This window comes from Anneissia japonica, unplaced genomic scaffold, assembly GCF_011630105.1.
Source record: "Anneissia japonica isolate Jap-2015-1 unplaced genomic scaffold, ASM1163010v1 scaffold673_len1821605_cov196, whole genome shotgun sequence".
NCBI lineage: Eukaryota > Metazoa > Echinodermata > Crinoidea > Comatulida > Comatulidae > Anneissia > Anneissia japonica.
In genome coordinates, this window is record NW_022717449.1 from 1369761 (window position 1) to 1393416 (window position 23656).

The 23656-nt window shown below is 32.3% G+C and overlaps 1 protein-coding gene across 9 annotated transcripts in view; it reads left to right on the forward strand.

Annotated features, from left to right (window-relative positions):
* Positions 1-20227, forward strand: part of LOC117110306 (ras GTPase-activating-like protein IQGAP1) — an 87725-nt gene extending 67498 nt beyond the window's left edge. For 3 of the 9 annotated variants that reach the window (XM_033252956.1, XM_033252963.1, XM_033252962.1), the window contains 22 exons: positions 36-122; positions 328-449; positions 593-888; positions 2152-2160; positions 3610-3627; positions 5772-5846; positions 6305-6454; positions 6817-6956; positions 7399-7484; positions 7732-7896; positions 8922-8989; positions 9156-9288; positions 9590-9692; positions 10604-10618; positions 13171-13312; positions 13749-13836; positions 14163-14269; positions 14622-14736; positions 15007-15173; positions 15851-15955; positions 16599-16707; positions 18075-20227. In XM_033252956.1, coding sequence (XP_033108847.1) covers positions 36-122; positions 328-449; positions 593-888; positions 2152-2160; positions 3610-3627; positions 5772-5846; positions 6305-6454; positions 6817-6956; positions 7399-7484; positions 7732-7896; positions 8922-8989; positions 9156-9288; positions 9590-9692; positions 10604-10618; positions 13171-13312; positions 13749-13836; positions 14163-14269; positions 14622-14736; positions 15007-15173; positions 15851-15955; positions 16599-16707; positions 18075-18188 — 2414 coding nt within the window. In that variant the 3' untranslated portion in view covers positions 18189-20227. The remainder of the gene's footprint in view (positions 1-35; positions 123-327; positions 450-592; positions 889-2151; positions 2161-3609; positions 3628-5771; positions 5847-6304; positions 6455-6816; positions 6957-7398; positions 7485-7731; positions 7897-8921; positions 8990-9155; positions 9289-9589; positions 9693-10603; positions 10619-13170; positions 13313-13748; positions 13837-14162; positions 14270-14621; positions 14737-15006; positions 15174-15850; positions 15956-16598; positions 16708-18074) is intronic. The other 6 variants (XM_033252961.1, XM_033252964.1, XM_033252959.1 and 3 more) reach the window with 5 other exon arrangements.
* The last annotated feature ends 3429 nt before the right edge of the window (positions 20228-23656 follow it).

The window sequence follows — 23656 nt, forward strand, 5'->3', positions numbered from 1 at the left end:
GTGTATCTTTATAATATATTTTACTACCATTACAGTCAGCTCAGAAAATCCCCCTTTGAAAGTTGTTCGCAAGTATGTGCATCTATTGGATCGAAATGAAATGGATCTATCAGAGGAACTTGGTAAGTTAACTTTGATCAATATTCTTTAATAATAATGAATATTCAGAATATGTATGAATATTTATAAATACTAAAAATGCACTAGCCACATATTAAATACTGTGCAAAATTAATATAGTAATAGGGTGTTATGTACTGTACCATCTGTAATTATAGAATTGGTGAGTTCATTGACGATTTATCATTTATGTTATTCACTTGACAGAATTACAGGATTTGAAGGCCAAAGTTGTGAAGCAAATTAGGTCAAACGTCCAGTTGGAAAATGACCTTGGCGCAATGGACATCAAAATCGGCCTTTTGGTTAAGAATAGGATCACATTACAGGTATCAAATTGTTTATATGATGATAATAATTTTAGTGATAATTAAAAGAAGTATTTACACACATGACCAACAGCTTAAACATCTCATCTTAGAGACTGAGACAGCAAACAATTCTGTACAATAACTATGTTTTCTCTTTTCAGGATGTTGTCACACACAGTAAGAAACTAAAGGGGGCAGCAGACATGGGCAGACCAGCCAGTGGGATTAAATCCCTAAGCAAGGAGAAGCGTCATATGCTGGAGTCGTACCAACATTTGTTCTACCAGCTGCAGACCAATCCCAACTACCTGGCTAAACTTATTTTTGCCATGCCTCAGGTGAAAACTACCAAATTCCTTGAGTCTGTGATCCTCTCACTGTACAACTACGCAGCAAATCAGAGAGAGGAATATCTACTGCTAAAGCTCTTCAAGACTGCCCTCGAGGAAGAGATCAAGTAAGTATCTTGTGAAGTTTTTTTTTTATTTACGATTTAGAGCACCTTGTAGGCTAGGTAAGACGATAGAACAGACATCAGCTTTTAATTCATTTTCTAGTACTCAAAATATTTCCATTCAGTCCAAAATTAGAAATAATTATCATTGTAGAATATTTAAATTAAACTAATCTATTTTTCAAACATGCATGAAACTTCTTTTAAATAATAAAAAATGATGATATTAATTATTGTTACTACTATATCATTTCATATTTATAATTTTATAAGATTGCTAATTTGAGCACCTTGAGTACTGCTGGCAGTACTCAATGTAATGTGTGCTCTATATATATATTTTTTAAATTATATTTTTATATATGTCTTTAAAATACTAACACAAAAATATATAATACAAATTATGGTCATAATAATTTTATTCATCAATTTGATATAACATTTTTTCATGAGATATTGGGTTAGAATATCATGGAATAAGGATTATGGAATAACAATCACGGGGAAATGATTATGGGATATAATATATTGAATTTCATTTCTTTTTATCCCATGTGAATGGTATATCAAAATGGGTATTTTATATGTATTTGGTTTTTGTTTATTGATTTAATTTAAAAGAAATTATTAATATCAAACTATTTAGCTGGAAGATAAGTCATGAAGGAGCTTCACTGGGGTAAACATTGGCATATTTTTTTTAAAAATCTAACCATGACATTTTATTTTCTTAAACTTTAAGAATTTCTGTTACAGATTTTATTATTATTCTTTTCATTTATGATTTTATTTTGATAATATGCTGTAAAGTTTATGCTCTGGTCACTACCTCCAAAGTTTGGTACAATTGAGTTAGATTTTGCTGGCTTGTGCTATATCATAACCAGAAAATTTGAAGGTCTTACCTCTTTATAATGTTTTTGAAAATGCCTACAGTTTAATGCATAGATTATATTGAATTTAAAGAGTCATATATTACTGTCAAGAGCATACCCTTAACAATATGTTTTTTGTTTTTTTTTAATTAAAAAATGAAACATTAAAGTTTTTTCTGTTTGTAATGTTTGTCTTCCGTTAAAGTTTTATTTTTATATGTTTCAGTTTTACATTTACAATTTGATATTTATTAAAAACTATATTACAATTTCTGCCCTTATCATACCTTACCAGTTGATGTTGTTGCATTTCTCTTCTTTTCCCCTTTTTTATTATATAAATTCACTCGTTTCTTCTTTGGCTGTTCTCGTCGTTTGTTTACACTTCAAGCCATCTCCTGTAAGTATTGGTGTATCGTCGTTTCCGTCCGCTCATAACCATGTTTGATGTTCTTTGTCAAAATCGTCAAATCTCTGTGCAAATCATATTTAATATTAAGTCTATGTACCCTGAGTAATTTTAAGACCAATAGAGGAAGGTTTATATATTATTTCCTTAGTATGTATTGATAGATACAAATAGACACGTAGACATAATATTTACTCAACTTGTAACAGCCGAAGTTGTCCTAACATCACCCTTGTATGTAGTTCATGAAATTGAAGGCATGATTATGTGCCTTGTTCCTTTTTAATGCAATATTAAAATGCAATAATAAAAAAAAACTGTTGCTAAAATGAATAATAAAAACTGCAAATTCGCAATGAAAAATCTATTGCAAAAACTAGAACATCAAAGGAAGACACATTTTATAAGGTTATTTCCACAAATTCTATGATTAATATAATTTAATAGAAAAAAAACTAACAATAGCTTGTGCAGTTTGCAAAAAAAATTAGAAAAAAAAGTGATAAATGTATTGCCAAATATTGTTCATTGCTGTGAAATCCAATATTATTAATTCATTAAAAGACGCCACCCATCTATGTTTCATTCACTTTCATCCATTGAGAGTGTACGGAATAAGTTAACAATAATAAATATCCATATGTTTCCTCCATTATCTGATAAGGTTTTTATTTGATAGTTAATCTTCCATTAAATGTTGTATTATAATACCGCTATATATTTAAGCTGGTTTGCTGCTGATGTATGTTAGCTTAATTTCAATATCATATTAATGTGAATAAATTTGCACAACTAATATAATATGTAATAAATTTCAATTAATAATGGCTGCCTTCACCAATTATTAATTGTGTGAAAAATTATAATGTTGGAAGCTATTTTAGTATACAATAATATACTGGAGATATACAGTGCATTACAGACTAACAAATTATATTAAATCACTATTGAATAATGATAATAATTATAAATTTGAATTATAATAGATTATGATAAATCTAACATCACCACTTAGATCTGTTTGGTCATTATGTAGTTGGTGTAACTTTACAAATATACAGTGATTTTTCTTTTTAGAATTAGCTTTAGCCACATCCCTACAATGGTTTCTGTAGTTTCTAGCCACAGCTTGTTAATGATTGACAAGTTGTAGAATGATTAGTCACACCCATTTAATGATTGATATAAACTACCCCCAAGAGTCAAAATAGTAAATTTCAGACCCACCACCTCTTTTCTAAGTAGATATAGTTAGTCCAGTGTTTTTGTTGAAATTGTAGATAGTGTACTTAGTTCTCTGTTGTATTTTTAAACTAAGTTCATTGGTAGATTCTCTGTTGTAATTGTGGTGATGGCCGTTAACTTTTTCATGTCATTTTCTACGTTCTTCAACTAACAATTATCGTTCTTCTCTTTCCATCCATTCTATTTTAATATCAGAATCGGAGCTGAAAAAGGGTATGTCTTACTGGTCGATGCGTGTCTTGTGAAATTAGAGCTAGGATTGTGGTTGATTTTTCAAAATTGTTAATTACTTTTTTAATAAAATACTGAATTTTCATTATTTTTTGTAATGTTCCCTCACAATTTTAAGGAATGCTAGATTTCAGTAGAAAGTTTATTAGAAATTACTTGGACTTTTTAGATGTGGAAATTAGAGAAAAGATTTAAAAAACTTTGAATGGATTGTGCATGATTTTTTTTTTATTACAAGATTGTCACTGAAATATATCTTCTGCATTTATATTTTACATGGTTTTTCCCCATGAATATTTTTGGATTGAGTAGAATTAGTCACTTTAAATTACCCACTTTGAAATTTCCTAGAGTAAAATGAGTAATTTAAGTGTGGGTAATTTGTAGTGTTTATTAAAATAATCGTGTTCGATTTTAAGATATTTTTTTATCGAGGTTTTAGATGACTGTATGATTTTTAAAACAAAACAGTACTTATTCTTGCTGTACCTACGTAACTTTTAATCATTTTTGGTGATTAAATTTATAAATTATTTTTACTATACATTCAATTTGAACTATACATGCAAACATTAGTAAATTATCTTAACAATTTGTTCTTCTTTTCCAACAAATTTTCAATGAATTTCCCATTTTCAGGGAAAATTTCTCTTTTATTGAGTTTTTCCTAGAAAGGTATGTTATGAAGGAAACGTTTGATGGTCTCCTGAGAATGAGCTTGTCTTATGAAATTTTGTGATGATATTTCTATTAATGTTTTTCCTTTTTTTAGTTTGTAAGTTTCAATCCCAGATCCTTATTGTTCTGTGTATGACTATGAGTATTCCATATTTGTGTGCTGGATTTTTGTTTACTCAAACTTGACCCTTGACCTTGAGAGTTGCATCACGTATCAAATAATTTATATTGAATTATAGAATTGTACTATCATAAAATACTTATGTTATATTTTTCATTTTTTTTATACATTTATTACTAATGATATCATATAATTTTAGAATCTTTAAAATTTATTTTTCAACTTTTTAGTTCTATAATGATAAATTACATAATTTTTTACTGAAGGTCATATGCAAATGTAAGACCTTTTATGTTTAGTTATGGTAGATGAACTATGACATTACTAATAATTCATTTTCCATATTTAAGCACATAATCTTAAACAACATAAACAAGTGTAGCCTTCTACTCTTGAGAGCACTCCAATAGGTTGATGGTTAAGTACTGAGTGGGCATGATTATTAGGGAGCTTTTGATTGGTCGACAACAACATGACACTATAATAGGCTCAAAAAGTTGCCGTTTTTACAACTTAGATTTGGCTCAAACCTGTTCTAGAAGCCAGTGGATACGCAGATGATATCCTTAACGTACTAAGTCTGACCATCCTCAGATCAAAGGCTCCCTATGAACTGTGATTTCACATTGTTGAGTGGTTGAGATTCTTTATAATATTAAGGACATTTTTTCCATTCATTAAGGATTGTCAGTATTCATTTTTTACCTTTGACCTCTATTCACCATTTGCAATGCCCACCGGTGTTATATATACATGTGTTTTGTCATTGGCTTCCATTTGGTTTTAAATTCATTGCCATTTTGCATGACTGTCATCATTATCTGTTACCATAGCTATAGTCTTGTCATTATCTGTTACCGTAGCAATAGATCATTAACATTGCTTGATGTTTGTATCCACAGAACAAATATTGTAAGAATTGTAAATCAAAGATTATTTTTTGTTTTTATTAGTATAATTTATGCACAGCATTATATTTTTTATGCAAATGAGAATACCTTATTCTGAGCATGCTCAATGTGCATAGCATGGCTAAGCATTTAAATACATGTGTTATGAAAGTGTTGGTATGTAAACAACTAGCCTCCAGTATGGATATACCATAATATTTCTGAGCATCGCAAATAATAAATATTTGTTCAATACTGCAAAAGCAATATTATATGCAGTATTATATTTAACGAAGTTTTTTTTTCAAACATGACATGTTTTTCAATTAAGAGTAATTATTCTTTGTTATTTAATTATAATGCAGATAATTTTATCATTGACTAACTATTAACTATAAATTCTGTGTGTTTGAGCTTAATTTAATGATTTGTTCCAGGTCAAAGGTTGATAAGATGATGGAAATCATCACAGGAAATCCCATGGTTATCAAAATGGTGGTTACATTCAACAGGTAAATAACTTGAAAAGATGAAATATGAATCTCTACAAATAATAATAATAATTACCTTGTCCAGTTTTTATTTTTTCTTTTTAATATTTCACATCCACTTACATTTTATATTACATTGGCAATGGACCTTTTTGCTAAGCTCCGCCCATTCGATATTGTTGCTATGGTCCCAAAAAACAATAGCATAAATGTAGGTAAACATAACAGATGTTATGTTTGATTGACACTCCAAAAAGTTCCATTACAGAGGGAAATGATACAAGTCTCAGAAGCTTAGCAAGTTGAGTTGATTTTGGTCATGAGGAAAAAAATCTTAGGATTTGAACCCAGGACTCTGGAATAGGAAGATAGGCTTTTTAACTACCAGGCTACAGCTTTGGTATTATAATAGCTAACCGCTTATTCACTTAAATACAGTATTAGTAACCTGTGATGGATTTGATTGTTGAACATTTCAGAGGCGCTAAAGGTCAAAGTTCACTTCGAAGCATCCTACAGCCATTGGTCAAGGAAGTGATGGACGACAAAAACATAAACATAAACACAAACCCAGTTGAAGTCTACAAGGCATGGATCAATCAGAAAGAGACAGAAACTGGAGAGGCAACGTATGCTATTTAAATTGTTCATCTGGTGTAATAAGCCCACCCCTCTTTTACACACACAGAATTGGGCCAATTTTAGGGGGGCTTGGCCTATACTCGTTGAATCCCCTTTTTAATCATATGGCAATTCTTTGGCACTGTATGCCTAATTCAAAGCCAATATTTGATGTTTTTTTTCTGAAGATATTTGTAAAATTCATACCCTGGGCTTTTGTCTGAGAAAAGGCTGGTACATAAAATTGGACCTAAACTAGAGTGTGGGCTTATACATGAGATGGGCTTATACCCAAGGAACTAAGTATGTTGTAAAATCGTAAAATATTACTTTATTGATATTCAATGTATATATTTGCTATATTTTTTAGAAATCTACCTTACGACGTGTCGTCGACAGTTGCAATGGAGCATAACGAAGTAGCCAATCGCGTGCAAGAATCTATCACAAAGCTCAGTTTAGTTTCTGACAAATTTTTGTCAAGTATCATATCAGCCATTGATGATATTCCGTACGTTTACATTTTTTTCATGTAATTTGTAATGGTGATGATTATGATGGTGAATATTGATAGTGAAATGATGATAATAGTAATGAAAGCAATAAGGATGATAATAATAATGATGATGAAAGAACAATGATGCTAAAATAATGATAATGTTAATGATAATATAATAATAATACCTTTTTGTATTGTGCATAAAAAATATCTCAATGATCTTAAGATCTAATGAAAGTAAAGGTGGTAAAAATGTGTCTAATGATGTTGAAGATGTATATATGGTGGTGGTGAAGGTATATGCAGTATAGAGTATAGTTTAGGTGTAGTTTATGGTGGTGCAATGGGGATGATGATAATGATGGTTGGTTAGTGGTGATGATGTGTATGCTGGCATATATGATCCAGTTTTCTAAAATATTCTATTGAAAAAAAAAAAAAAAAAAAAAAAAACAAATGGAATGCGATACATCGCCAAGACTCTTAGAAATTCTTTAACTGAAAAATTCCCAGATGCCGCCGAAGATGATATTTTGAAGGTATGACACAATCCACAATACTGTAACTTACATACTGCCCACTATGAGTGCGTTATAGGAACACCTTGCATTGTTTGGCCAAAACCAGCTTATAAACCTCTATTTCATTGTTTTTGTTGTTTTCATCATGTCTTGATATTTTAATATCAGATCACCCAAAAGGGTTGTGGAAATGGTTTTCAAGAGTCTAAAATACAAACAGATGATGATGAATTACTAAGTTTTAACATTTTTTCATTTCTTCAAGATTGTTGGTAACCTCATCTACTACAGATTTATGAACCCTGCCATTGTGGCTCCCGATGCGTTTGACATCGTGGATGTTGGGGCTCAGAAAGGAATGACAACGGAACAACGGCGCAACTTGGGATCAATAGCTAAGGTTCTACAGAGTGTTGCATCAGGCAAAACAGTAAGGAAGCATGATATGTGGAATGAACATATACACTCAAATTCATATACATAAATTGCAGCATTTATATGCGCTATTTCATGAAGATGAGAGCGCTCAAAGCTTGTACTATGTAGCTCATTCAGTAACTCTAATGCAGTGGCTGTGAAAATTGATATCATGTTACCGGTACCAGTTACTCTTGTCTCTCCACAGCAGGAACTGCATATGGACCAGTACACCGATGTAACCCCCTACTCATCTTGAAAGATGTACTGGGTTCTTTATACGGTTTATAGTCCCAGGCCTGAAAGAAAAATGTTCTCCGACCATGAAAATTGTCTCAATAAAATCCCTTCAGCACCAAATGTTATCTATGCACTATAGCCCAACAGTTTATTTTTTTAAATTTTTTTACCTTAAAATGGCTTTGGGACATTTCATGATGTCTCCGACTGCCAGTCGCGCTTGCACACTTTTTCTAGCCCTGTATAGTCCTTATCTCAGAAGACTTGTTCTACCTCCAGAACCATAGGCAAGCGTGCTGTTTGAATCAACGCCAATATTATGGCTGTAGTTTGCGGCAACCCTGCCTTAACCACTCGGCCATTCGACTCGTCTCTATAAATTACAGGTCTCTCTCCATTTAAAGACCACTGTTGGACCGGCCTTTCCATGTTCTTTAGCTGCTTTGGCCCTTAGAATAAAAAAGGTAAAAGACGCTTGTTAATTTGAGACCACAGAAAAGTGGTCTTCAATTGGGGGTGGTTTTTAATTCGAGGGAGACATGTAATTGGAAATTACTTTTAATATACTTCAGTATAATGAAAACCAAAGATGAAATCAATCTGGAATTGTTACACAATAAAAATTTTACCTACCTTTTTTCTTACTAGCTAGATTGTTTTGTGATAATATATACACAACTTTCCATGATTCATGCAGTCTATGTTGTGATTATGCGACTGGTTTATGATAGATATTATCATGATACTTGTGTTGCTTTTTGTAGATGTTTTATTGTCATTTTGTTTTTGTTTCTGTAGTTCGGTGGAGATAATGATCACTTATCAGGCCTCAACAAGTTTGTAGTGGCTGCACATGAGAGATTTAAGTAAGCTCAATATCTTTTTTAAAGAATAATCATAAGTTATAAATTATTAATTGTAGCTTTAATAAATTTATGGTTAGAATACACTAATAGTTACCATTTGAAATATTCTAAGTATAATCTTATTTAAATTTTAATAACAAATTTATTGAATTATTTAATATTACAGAGCATTTTGCATAAAAGTTTGTGATGTTCCTGAGCTTGATGATAGATTCAACATAAATGAGTATTCCGACTTCGTCAATCCGACCAAACCAGTTGTCTACATGTCCGTGCAGGAGATCCTAGATACACATGCAGTGAGTGGTCACTACATTACTGATTACTATAACTCGTTTCAGGGGATCCCACCTAAAGAATCATTGAATGTTGTTCCATTTTTTCGTAATTAAAAGTTTACTAAGCATTATGACAATACAGTGAATAGCATGGGTTAAAACACAACATGTACGTAGCCATTACTCGTTATTTAGCCATGTAATATTTTCAATAAAGCTAAACAACTTTGCTTACAGATAATTTATGATTAATTTAACAGTAGTTTATAGGTGTTAGAGATTAAATCCGGATGGGAATCTGTTTTTTCTATTTTAAAAATAGTTATTGATGGAGCATGAGGAAATTGTTGCACCTGATAGAACGGATCCACTACATGAACTTCTCAGTGATCTTGGAGAGCCACCTAGCATTCAAGATCTCATTGGTGAGTTAATATAATGATGATAATATAGCACATTACTATTTATTTATTGGAGAAGAGCAAAATTTTAGCATAAGGAAAACTGATTATTTCTATTTTTGGGTGATTTTTTGCTATATTTTTTTTTCATTGTGGTAATTTACTACTTCTCATTTATGTAACTCTCTTTTTAAATTTTATCTTAATTTATCTGTTGTTTAGTGGATGTCAAATATTAAATGATGAAGGGGTAAATTATTTTAATGACAGATTATTTAGTTACTGATTAATGATAATTAACTAGATATTTATTCTCATGCACTTACCGTATTGACTTTTAGACTGATTACTTAAAGGATAATATCTTTGTCTTTACATAAACTAGTAAAAATATGTCAACAAAATAATGTTTTTTGTTTTACATTTGACACTTTCCTGTATAAAAAGGATGCATTTTCATCTTAACCCATAATGATTCACATACTGAGAGTTAGACTAGTGTAGGTCTGGTTATGTTATTGTTATATTCCTTAAAGTAGGGAAGCTCAAGAGATAGGCTATTTTATTTGCCTCACGTCTGTCCATAGTTGTGGTTTTGGCGGCAGTAGTAGAAATCAAATTTGTTTATTCAATCGATGGAAATCTGAGGAAATAGACAGTAAGAACTAGAAGCCTACTAATATTGACACCTGTAATGACAGATGCTAATTTCTAATAAATAATCAAATTATACTCTTTCCATATCATAATAGATACTCATAGAAAGAAATTTATATGGTGGGGAGACGATGCTTTTACCACAAATCGTAATTGAAGTAATTCTAGTTTTTGTTTTGTTTAGTATTTATATATACCTCCTCACACAGTCAGTGTGTGTTTGCCTAGGTTTCATATCCCTTCAGTTAACATTTCAACAATTTATTTTCTCCTTTCAGTTGTTCTTAGTTTATGTAAGTGATCCATCATGTTATTCCATGCCTCTTATGTTACGTTGCATGCTTAATATTGTTTTATAATGAATTCACAATTAATGGTATGCTATGGAATTATTTGGCCAGTTGTGTTTCTTTTTCTGATGCATGTGTTATACGATTGTTTTGATTTGATTTTAATGTCAAATGATTAAGTCAGTTATATTTTTATTTATTTAAGATGCATGTGTTCTGTTGTTTATCATAAAAAAAATAATTAAAGTGTTTAGTCCTTAGTTTTTGTTCTATATCTTTCATTTTGTATTGGATTAACTGTTTGTGGTGTTCATATTTATTTGGCATTTAATTTTCTTGAATTGCATTTGAGTGATGTTTGATCTACTAATGATTTTGAATTTAGTTGATTTTTTAAAATAAATTATTAAATTGTCATATGAGATTGTTGGCTAAATTTCAATTTTTTCACTTGAATTTATTAAAGAGGCAATTGAAACTGATGCATGGTGAAAGAAAAAGGCATGGGTCTTATTTTATTATTAAATAGAGGCTATATGTATAATATTCTTTAAAGAATTAATTGACTAATTTATTGATTAATTAAATATTGTATTGAATAATTAACTGGTTGATTAAAATTATATATTTGAATGACCAATTTGTTTTAACTTTTATTCTTTCAACTATGTTGTTTGTATACTAATTACATAAAGCTGTATAGTACTGTAACATATTGCCTTAACTTTTTGAGCCCATAGGCCAATCAGTCTGCACGATATTTTTTAATATCATGTATATTTGCAAACTACAGTAGGAGGTTAAAGTATATGAAATAATTTTAATCATTTATTCGAGAGCAATTAACTGGTACATTGGCTAAGTTGAAAAAAAAAATGTAGATCCAAAACAATTTTAACAATAAGCTCAAAAATATCTGAGCCTGTTCTGTCTTGTTCACAAAGTACCCTCACTTGGTTGTAGGATATTTGTGGTACATGATGTAAATTGACTAGTAGGTACTCTATTTGTTAAATATCTGAGGCCTACTTTAAGTTATGATCATCATGAATGATTCTCCTAAATATAGTTGCTTTGACTTTTACACTAGAGGCCTTAGTGGTGATGGTTGTGTTTGTTGATTCAATACATTAGGGCTCAGACAGTTGCTTAAATTTTTTTTTTTATTATAGTGTATTTTCAAATATTGTCCTATCTCTTACTAGTAACTATGTTGTCACTGTTATTGGGTGTTTAATTCTTGTAAATTATATTGTGTTTGTATGGTCTTAACTCATTTGTCAAGACAAATATGAGTTTTTTAAATAAATTTACCTTTCAACACTAATCTAACAGCACTTGACGGATGCTACAGGAAAACTGTTTTTTTTTGGCACATTTTGTAACTACAAGTGCAGGTTGCAAATCACAGATGAAAAATATTGTGTTGGCCACGCCCGACCGAACCAAAATGTACAAAGTTGAGGTTCAGCATTTTATTTATTTATTTATTAAAAAAAATTTTTTTTTTTTAATGGGCTAAAAATGCTGGAATAGGCCTATTTTGCTGGATGGAGGCAAAGCGACCGTGTCATGCGATCATTTTGCTCTTTTAGGCATAAACACATTATTTGTTTTTAAAAAAAAGAAAACTTTTCCTACCGACCTACCCAGTTTTTGGATTTTCTCAAAACATGGCCAACACAAGCATTTTTTTTTTTTTTGCCTTATCTTGTAGGGTAATTTGAAGGTCTGTGTACACTATCAAATTTTCTTTGAAAAAAAAACTGTTGTATGCCCATATATAGTCATGATGTGCCTATATATGGTCATTATGTGATGACATCATGACCATATTTAGGCATGTCATGTGTTCTTGTCGAATAAAAATTGTTAGTCTAGGCAGAGCTTTATAAGATTGTTTAGATTGTGGAATTACTGACCAGGGAGAAGGGTGCACTTTGTGCATGGTTGACTCTATATGCATTGATCACGGGGAAAAACATAAAAAAGAAAGAGGCTATATAGAGTGCTATGTCACTGATTCATTACCAATCAACTGCCTCCAAGCTGTCAATACAGCTTAGTTCCTCCACAGCTGAGTCACAGTTTCATAGATTTTCAACTGATGTATTTCCGATAAGAAAACATACACAAAGGCTCTCCATATATTTTTTTACAATTTTTATTTGGTTATTTATGTAATGCCTTTCTGCACATATATGACGTGCTTCTGTCCTCATTCATGCTTAAGCGTTGCTGCTGTATGCAGCGCAGGAGCAACCAACCCCACCAGGTACCCATTTGTGCTCCTGGGAGGAGAGAAGCAAAGCAGATAAAGTGCCTTGCTCAAGGACACAAGCGAAATGCACAGCAAGGGATTGAAACCCCAACCTCCAAGTTGGGGAACCAATCATTGATTGTGCTGTTAATGAACTCTATATAAAATCAAAATATAAATTTTTTTAAATTAATATGTCTTTTTCATTTTGTATAAATCCATGTTTATTCTTTTGTTTTTTCACCATCCATATTCATATAGTGATAATTATAAATATTCTTATTACACTACTCAGGGCATGCACCAGTAGACACCAATGAGCAGCAAGCAGAAGCCCTCCTCACCAACCTCGCCAAATCAGAAATATCATTAACACTAACCAACAAATTTGAAATCTCAAGTGAAGATGATACTGATATGGTGCAACTTTTTATCAGGTAAATTATTGAAACTAGTACTTTAAAGTATTGTTTTGTTTTTTTTTCACCTCTGTATTGGCATGTAGATTCTGTTACCAGTTTTCTCCACTTTTTTAAAAGTAAAATTTCAACTCCACTTTTCCTTTCTATGTCTAAATTTATATCTCCTCTTTCCATGTCCCACTGTTTCCCCCATTTTACTACCTCATGTCCCATTTTCACTATACATTTTCCATGATATTTTTTAAGTTCTTGTTGCTTGAAAAACAATTTTTAGCTCAATATATTCTTCAAACTTATCAATTATTCACAACTTGCACAACTTATATAGTGTGAAAGCAGAACACACATTCATTCAATGTAACACTTAATCCCAGATAACATCTGTGTTCTAGCACTCTACCAGTTACATCAAAGTTTAATTAAAGACGTTATTTCATTAAATCCATTGCAGAACCAAAAGACTTTTAGTGGATGTTATACGAGTACAGCCAGCAGAAACAGTGCCACAGGTGTTGAGGACACCTGCAACAGATGAACAGGTGAGAATAACCCCACTAGGGGACCTTGACCGACGCTCTAGGCAGCTCTTTAGTTCGGACTCGCTGTCAGAATTTCAGGAGCCACCTCTGCCTTCGGCCACATTACTGTGTCAGCATGGCAGTGCCATTAGCAAACACTCAAATACGCACTTATATATGACTAGACATCAGTCTTGTATAATAATATCCCTTCTGGATATTTAACCCTTCTCGAGTTTGCTAAGCTAACGAATCTCCTAGGCACGGTAGAATTAAGTACCCTGTGTAGATAGAGGGCACACTAGTTCTATGACTCTTAAATTTGCATCAAAAATTTTCTTTTTCAGGAGGATGAACATCAAGCGTTGGTGAGCAAACGACTCAAACAAGATGAAAAAGCAACAAGGGAAGATGATAAATTACAGCGAACCATGTCTGTACTGCAAGATAGCAAGTAAGTCTAAAACAGTTGTGGGAAACAAAGGAATTTGTTATATTTTTCTTTTAAATTAAATAACAGCACGTACAACCTATGTGGCAAAGACAAGCCAAACCAGTCACTCGTCGCAAAAATCCATTTTTAATTATTAATACAGGGTTAAAGATGAAAATGAGAGCTATAAAATGGTGAAAGAATCATTTAAATCCAACATTTCCTTATGAAGTTAAAAGCGTTCTAACATACAGCTGTTTAAGAATATTAATTGAGAAATCAGCCTTTAAAGTTTATAATTCAAGCATTTTTCAGGCCAAAGGTTGGTTACTTTCAGCTCATTGAAGAATGAATCTTATTTAATGTGTTACAGATTACCATTAGGATCAATCAAGACAAAGATCGAAAAGAACCTGGCAACACTAGAAGGAACCAAACATGTTTCGTCAGAAGACCACTACCAAGCTATGGTGACAGCAATAGCACATGTAGGTCAAGTTAAAATTTATTCAGGGTTATTTGAAATTGTAGATTTAGCAGTCTAGCAGTGCAAAATATCTGTTAGATAATCGTGTGTGCCTTGGCGTACACTTTAGTTACATTGTCATATCTGACCTGTAAACTTGATTGTACAGTATTTATTTTTTATAATGTATTCCTTAAATAGAGTACAAAGAAATTTAAAAATCAGCTGCTTATCATGTACTGTAACAATACAATATAATTTATACTATATTCTACCTTCTAATAAAAATCAGGATATCCGAAACCAAAGAAGATACCGCAATCGACGAAAACAGGAGCTGTTGAAGCTGCGTGCCACCATGAATGGTTTGGAATCAAAATCTGGTTTCTACCAAGAACAAATAGACTTTTATAACAGATATATTGAAACCTGCATGTTGAACCTACAAACAAAAACTAGGTAAGTGAGGCCTGGCGCAAATGAGAGTTTAAGGCTCAGAGGGGGCTTTGTTACTACTTTGTTGAAATTCCTGTCCACCCTCTAGGCTAGGCTGTGTGTGTCAAGTCCTTTGCTGTGCATTTCACTTGTGTCCCTTGTGCAAGGCACATTATCCGCTCAGGAGTGTAAGCGGGTTTAAATGCCATGCTACTAGCTAGCTCTAAGAATATAGAATATGCCTTCAGGGAGGTGTTTGATTCAATGGGAGGGGTAATAATGTGAATTTCATAGAGGCATTGTGTGATGCGCTTTATGATAAGACCGACATTGTTATTTCTACTGTTAGCGAAATCGTAAGCTTTCAGTACACCATGTGTAAAATTATGGTTTTTTTGAAGTAAAACCACTGGTTGGTTGTCTCAACATTTCAGTGAGATTGCTCTGACCACCATCAGATCTGACCGTCATCATTCTCCTGAAGACGGTCAGAGCAATCTCACGAAAAGTCGAGACAACCAACCTGTGGTTTTACCTTTAAAAAAAACATATTTTTACACATGTTGTACGAAAAGTTTTATGATTTTGTTATTGATACTCTCCATTTATGCAAACCTTCAAGAATTATTTCTATTGTTATATATTTTTATGTATTGTGTTACTGAATGCAGTTTTTTACTTTCTTGTTTTTCTTTATGTAGGAAATCTAAGGAATCAAAAAAGAAGAAGGAAACAATCAAGTACACAGGGGCCAGACTTCATGAGAAAGGCATAATCTTGGAAATTGAAGGTCTATCTGAAGCTCAGTAAGTCAATACCAACCAATAAAATTAATATTAAGAATTTTCTGTGGTGAGAGAGCCGCTTAGCTCAGTTGGCTGGTGGTAGCCACAGTGTGTGCACTGAATTGTGAAGGTCATTACATAGCTTTGGTCCCTGGTTCAATTCCATCCACAGTCCTCACTGTATGTCAGCTGAAGGACTGAGATACAAGTTTCAATAACGCACCATGTTCCAGATGAGACGTATAAGTAGCTGGTCCCATGTGCACATTAAGTAACACAGTACACTCTTCGGAAAAGAGTAGTGGATTGTCTCCCGCTGTACCAGACAATTCACAACCTGTAGGACCCACTGGAAATATATCTTTGGCCTTTCATATTATATCATTTATTTTACCAGTAACAACAATATAAAAAAAGTATTTCTGACTGGCTGGATTGCCCAAATGCTACGCAGAGTTACTGTCATGGGGCTCTCCTGGCAGCACATACAATACAATAAGACAATACATTCAAGTATAAATATAGATAAATTTAAATAAACCATTTCTTTTAAAAATTTGATTTAAAAATGAAAACATTACTTAAGTTAAGTACTTATTTACTTATTTTTCTTGGGTTTGCTTTGTATATTTTTAGTAATTCAATAATTTATTTTATTTTTCAGATTTAAGAATGTAATGTTTGAAATAACTCCAGTACAGACAGCTGGTACGTTTGAAGTGACCGCTCATTTCCTAGGTGTTAAGATGGATACGGTGCAAATTGTATTTTCTGTGAGTTTGCCATTTTAACTATTTGATACAAAAGTACAGATGTTGTTTTTGAAAATGTTTTTTGATTTAAAAAGTGCTTTTATGAAGTGTTTCGGTTTGTAGAAACAGGTCTGATAAAGACGAATTAGCATTATTAAGCAGCGCTGTTAATAAGTTTTGTACTGATGGTATTGCATTGCCTGTGTCCATTTTTGTTGCTACATATTTAGTGTCATTTTTTGATATTCTATTAATTATCCTATTTGGATTTATGAGAGAAAGGTAATAATTCTAGCATTTTTTGGATTAACATTGTCATGTTAATGTGTCCTATGAGACATTACGAAATATCACATCCCAAACGGTGTCAAAATCTTTAATAATTCATTTAATCACATACGTTTAACAATGGGCCCAACATATTCGCCACATGAAAACACAAGCACAATCTCATTTATAATCATATGTGCATTACAACTTCCAATTCCATACAACATTACATGCAATACTACTATCATAAATCTTTGAGCACAAACGCATTTAGTGTCAACTCTATAACACAACCTTAAATTTAAACATTACATCACATTGGAAACCATAAGTACAATACAATCATCTTTTCCATAGTCATATTTATCAGCATGAATGTCACATCCCTTGCAGCTAACCATGAGTACCAAAGTAGGCAATAACTCCCGCTCCTATAGTTTCTAAGCTGCGTAATCATCGGAGAGAACGAGTCGCCGTAGAACCAATTGTATCAACCAGTTTTCTAGTCAAATTCCAATCCCCACTTCCAACCAACCCACGAATAAAACCAAAAACATCAAATTACGTTTCCAAAGAAGCATAGGCCTATATAGATACAATAGGAGTAACTTACATGTAGCAATCTTATGTGGCATTTCCATCATAAGCTAACGCTGGGTACATATTCCCCTCTAGCAGAGGCAACGTCTTAGGCCTAGCATAGCATTACTAAGGTGTGACGATCAAACAACACAGCGAAAACCCTTTATAGTGCAGACGCACAGTATTTCACTGAACAACTGAATGTAAATTAGCTGAATGCACTCCAATAATGAACAATAACACTGTAACCACTATTGACAAATAATAATAATAATAATAATAGTAACAGTAATAATATTAGGATAATGCATTACATTAATAATAATAACAATAATAATAATAGTAACAATAAAACCCATTAAACATGTAACAATAATCCGTTATATTAACAAAACCCAAGATAAACGAAAACCACAAGTGTAAGAAACAATTTCCCAACAAACATTAAAAAATAAAGATGTTGAATCTATAATTATATAAGTACATATTTAATCATTGAATTAATTGTGTAAATAATTTTTTTTTTTCATTGACAGGATTTGTTGCAGTTACAGTATGATGGTGTTGCAGTCATGAAGATGTTTAGTAGGGCAAAGGTTAATGTTAACTTGCTCATTTTCCTCCTCAACAAGAAGTTTTATGGAAACTAGAGGGTGCTGTTTAAAAGGAAAAACAACCTTCTTGATATGCTCCCACCAGCAACATGTAATATTTATGTATAAATTGTGATATTTGTAAGAAAAAGGGAACATGATATGATGTTACAGTGCTCGAAGTGGGTTTTAATCGTTTTAAGGAAAGAAAATGTTTTATGTCAACTGAATTTTATTTTATATGTTTTGAAGGTATTAGTAAACTTTAATTTGTGCTTGTTGTAGAGACAAGTATTTATAACCTTCTGTTACGTAAATAGTATATTGTTAAATATGCACAAGAGAGGATGTGTTTAACACTACACTGTTTGGCATTGGAAGTGTTGTGGAAGAAAGTAGGAAATAATTTATCTAATAATAAAAAAAATAATTAATAAATTGAGGTGAAGCTTAGGAAAATATCTAGTTAAATTTTTTACCACCCGTAATTAAAACATATGGCATTATAAATCCATATACTTCACTTAAACATGTATTTCTTTATTTTTATTATTAATATTATTTATTACAGTAAAGATTGTTACATTTCCTGATAAACAATTACATAGTGGAATAATAATTATACACTTGTTTTAGTTACCAACTTTTGCTTTTAAATAATAGAAACTGATGAAGGAGTAAAAAAAAATGAATAAACTAAATTGTCACATGTATATTATAACAGATACTGTAGATCAGATTTTAAACATATATCCTGCTATTAACTAATTATTACTAACAATTTGATGAATTTGTTTAACCATAGGTGCATAATTAATATCAATTAAATAGCAGTAATTTACTGGGCTTTACCATGAAGTAGAAAAGCTAGCTCTATTTTTGAAGTATATAATTGCACATGGGTTGCATAACACTGTGCTTTCTCACCAGTCCCAGCATCTTGGATTAAAATCTAGTGTTTATTTTGGCTTGGGACTAACAACTCAATTTTCAATGCCTCATTAAGTTTATAAAGCATCATTCCATCCTTTAATTTCTAAGTACATGATGGTGGATGTGAAGAAGACATAAAATTTTTTAAAACTATATGCAGATGCGCTTAAATCACATACGCACATGATATACGCATGTAAAAGCGCACACACATTTTGACATCATTTTTGGTTTATATGTAACCTTTGCAGTCACTCTTTAAAATAGCCAAGTAGCCAACATTTGTTTTCTGCTTTTCCTACTTTGTGCTTGGTTAGTCAAATTAGTTACTCAGTCATTGTTAATTAATCTGTAAAATGAATTTTGCAGATATGTATTTATTTAATTATATTTTGTCATAATAAATTTTAAAGTTTGAACAGAATTTATAATTACAATAGTTAGGCTTGATGTTCTTTTTATCTCTTTAAAAATAAGTATTAAATTTATCTTTTGATAAAGTTGCTTGTTGGTTCTTACTCAATCATGACATATAATTATATTGTATATGGATCATTTGATCCAAATTGTCATACTGAAGGAAAAAAATTAATCTATGCATATAAAATGTCTTCCAAGAATAGATTAGCTTCATTCAGATTGATTTTAAAGTATGTAGGTTGGAGACATTTTTGCAACTTTTTGGCCATTTAATATAGATAGAAAAAAAAACATTTCGGTGCCGAATTTGATCAGTTTCTTCCTTTGGTAACTTTCAAAAAAAAATATTCAAATATTTGGCTGACCAAATTTATAGATAAATTTCCCAATGATTCCTAAAAATATAAAGACATTAAAAAATGTTTATTTAAATATTTTGGGTTATTTAATAAAATGTAACTGTTATGGCATTTTATGAAATTTGTTTTTGAGTCTCTGATATGTTTTGTTGTGATAGTTGATGCTTTAGTACAGTTTTCCATGTTGTTTTCCTGTGTCAAAACGAAATGATATGTAGAATTATAGTGTAAAATAGAATCAGTTTTTGTACATGGTTTTAGTTGGACTTCATCCGGGACATTGTTATGTGCATCGGATTTAATTTTTGTGATGTCATCACGATGATGACATCATCACAAGATTAACAAGAATAATAATTAAAAAAAAGTTCAAATGCTAATTGACTAAGTGTTTTGTTTCATTTTCATTCTTAACATGCAGTATGTCAACTTAATTTTGGGTAGATCGCAAGCATTCGAAATAATGTTACTGTTGTAGCAGTCGTCTTCCTCAGAAGACACAACCGTCATTGACGGGATATGAAGAATGTTAGAATGGAGAAGAAAAGTTGGAGAAACAAAACACTATATAAAAGATATATTATTATTGAACACACATAAATATGCATTCATACATATTATTCACATAGGCCTATACAATTACTCAAGATCAATCAATCAGTAAGGGCAGATGGTTGTGCTGATTTACCATCCGGACGCGTGCACAGCTCTGGAAGAAATATATATTCTTTTAAATGTCTTGCCATTATTGGCATAATACTGAGTTCCTATTTATGTCCATTAAAATATCGTAAAAAATAATTTTACAATAACACTAATCTACAAAGTATTAGACGAGGACACTACACAAGCAACACATGTGAAAAGTCATTCAAATTGCATTAGTAAAATACAGTGATAGGAGCAGCAGAGTATTCAGTATTTAGTAGTTATGTGGAACGTACCACTTCAGTGAGTGCGGCTGATACAAACGCGTGTATTCACTAAATATAATGGAATAAAGTATATTAAGTGACTATGTTAATCACTAAGTACTTGACGAATATGGAATGTCTACATCCATCACAACATTTTAGCAAGCGGCGTATAATCCATTTTTCAACATATTCTTTACCAGTAGGCCTATATTGCTTTACATTATAATACTGTATAAACAAAATTATTATTTGTTCATGTTGTTCTTTATATTTTATTTATTTTATTTTATTCCTTTCAGCCAGTACAACAACAACAAAATCAATAAAAAAAGAGGAGGGCTGAGGAGTGTGCAAAAGCAGTACAAAAACTACTATCACCGGATATGGTGTGCCCCTCCGACAATACTATATGGCAATACTTGCATCATTTTGCCAACTGGGCTTCACAGAATGGTTATTTAAATGATACTCTTGGGCGGATCCATGAAGTGGTGATGGTCGTCGACATCCGGACACCCCCACCACCAGGGGGCCCGCCCGCCGGGGAGAAAAACAATTCGTCGGGGAGAAAAAAATTATATGTAATTTCTACATATTAGTGGACTCCAAAATCGGTTAAATAAGCGTTTGAAACCCCTAAATTGTCAAAATTTTCGGGGGAGAGGCATTTCCCCTGGACCACTGTCGAAACCTTTTCATCGAAGCTCGAACACGCCCACTTTGCTTTCGTTGGGGAAATCTGACCCCCCGTCGGGGCATCGGCCCCCTCCCTTCGGGGACCTTCCCGTCGGGAAAATCCTGGCACCACCCCTAACCACCACCCTTAACATTTTAGAGTGCTTTTTAGCTAGCAAAAAAGTGTAGGCCTACTTTTTTTCTTCTTTAAGGGTTGGGGGTCATTTATGAGAATAATTTTGCAGGCTAACATTATTGTTCATGGCTTTTAAGTCTCTAAAATGATGGGAGGGTTACAAGACAGAAGGCGGCTCTCCAAGACATTTAAACTTATGTTATTTATACAGGAGCTCCCTTCTTTAGAAAAGAAGCACATGCTATCTAAGTTAGAATCCCATTTCCATCATTTCGTAGATGGACATTTCTCGAGACTACTTTTGCAAAAAGAGGGTGCCTCTTTTCGAAGTGGGCTTCTCGAGATTAAGCCCAGGATCAATTATTGACACTAAAACTAAATGTAGAGAACATATCAACTTGACATTTGCTTTCATTCTAACGACTCCTACTGCTATTGCAACAACCGTGCTCGATCCCTCCCCCATACTTTTCAGAATAATAATTTTAATCTAGGATATCTTTTGTTTCCTTTACTGCTCTTCAACTTTTTTTCCCTTTGCTTTTGGCCTTTCATACAATCTCGATCCCGCCACATTCTCTCTTCTCACATTAGAACCGCTCTTTTTTTATGTAGGTCCGATTTTAGTTCAGCATATATTGCATTGTATTTTCTGTCAGTGTTTGGCGGATAATAGTTCTCGATGACTGATGAAGCAATAAAAATTGAATTGAATCTACTATTACTGCTGAAAAATTATATAGTAATAAAGTAGAAATACTTGATAATGATTTCCTGTTATTCACAAGTGTTCCTGTTGCAACGAGTACTCATGCAGAAAACATGAATTTGAAAGTGATTGACTTTTTGAGTCTGGACTAAAGTAGGCTTTACCGCTTAAAAAAAAAATACGTTGTTTCTTTTATTGGCCGCCGTCAGGTGATAATCATTTTTGGATCTTCTGAAAAATTCTCCTTTACAAGTTCTTTCTCGATTTTATACGTACAGTACACTGGAATACAGGAAAACATAAGCATTGTTGGTAGTTACTACTTTATATTTTCCGATCAAACGTAGTTAATCGCGATTTTATGCATCGTGAAAGCGATGTGTAGCTTATGTGCTTTTGTCCTCAAGAAAATTATGGCCATCCAGTCACTATTCTCAATTGAAGAGTCAAGCGTTAACTTACTTTGGTCATTTTATTTCTTTGCTTGATATTAATGATGATATTGCTCTTCAATACAGATCGTTGTGTACCAATGTTTAGAGTGTTTTGCATAATAATTGTGATTGTGGTGTAAAATGTATATATACTAATAAATCATCTTGTATCTTGCAGGGCCAATGCAATGTCTAAATTTGTTTCAAACTCTTTAACTAGTTTTCGATAGAGTTTTATACTTATCAGACTCCGGAGGAAAAATATTGTTGATAGGCCTATATTGTAGAACTGATTTGGCTAAGACAGGAAAAAAAAGTTGCATGACGAAAAACTAGGGAACAGTGGATGAGATACATCTTTTTTTAATATTTAAAAACTGGGGGAAAAGGTGTAAAAAAGGGCGGTTACGCCCCCCCCCCCCAGTTTTTAAATATTAAAAAATCTGTATCTCATTCACCGTTCCTTAGTTCTTCGTCAAAACAACTTTTTTCTGTCTTAGAAAAATCAGTTCTACAACATATCAATTGTTTTTTTTCTTCCGAAGCCTTAATTTACACGATATTGATATTATAGCTCGTTTACAAAGTCTTTATAGACTCTGTTGTTTGTGATTTTTGTATTTTATGCTTGTTATAAATATTTTTTCCGAAACACTGTAGGCCTAAATAGAGAATAATAATATTAGTTTTGACAGTCAGACAAATGATGTCTGACTCGAGCATCCTTGGTATACAATTGGTAAACTTTATGTCAGTGGCGTAACGATGGGGCAGGGGGCCCTGTGTATTTCTGAATCTGGGGGACCTTTTTGGGTCCCGACTCCCGGTCACCAATTCCATCGTGGGATTTTAGATGTGCATTGTTATTCTAAATGTTTTTAACGAAGAATAAATGATATAATATGGATCCATAAAATTGAGGCCAGGGAGGGACTTTCACAG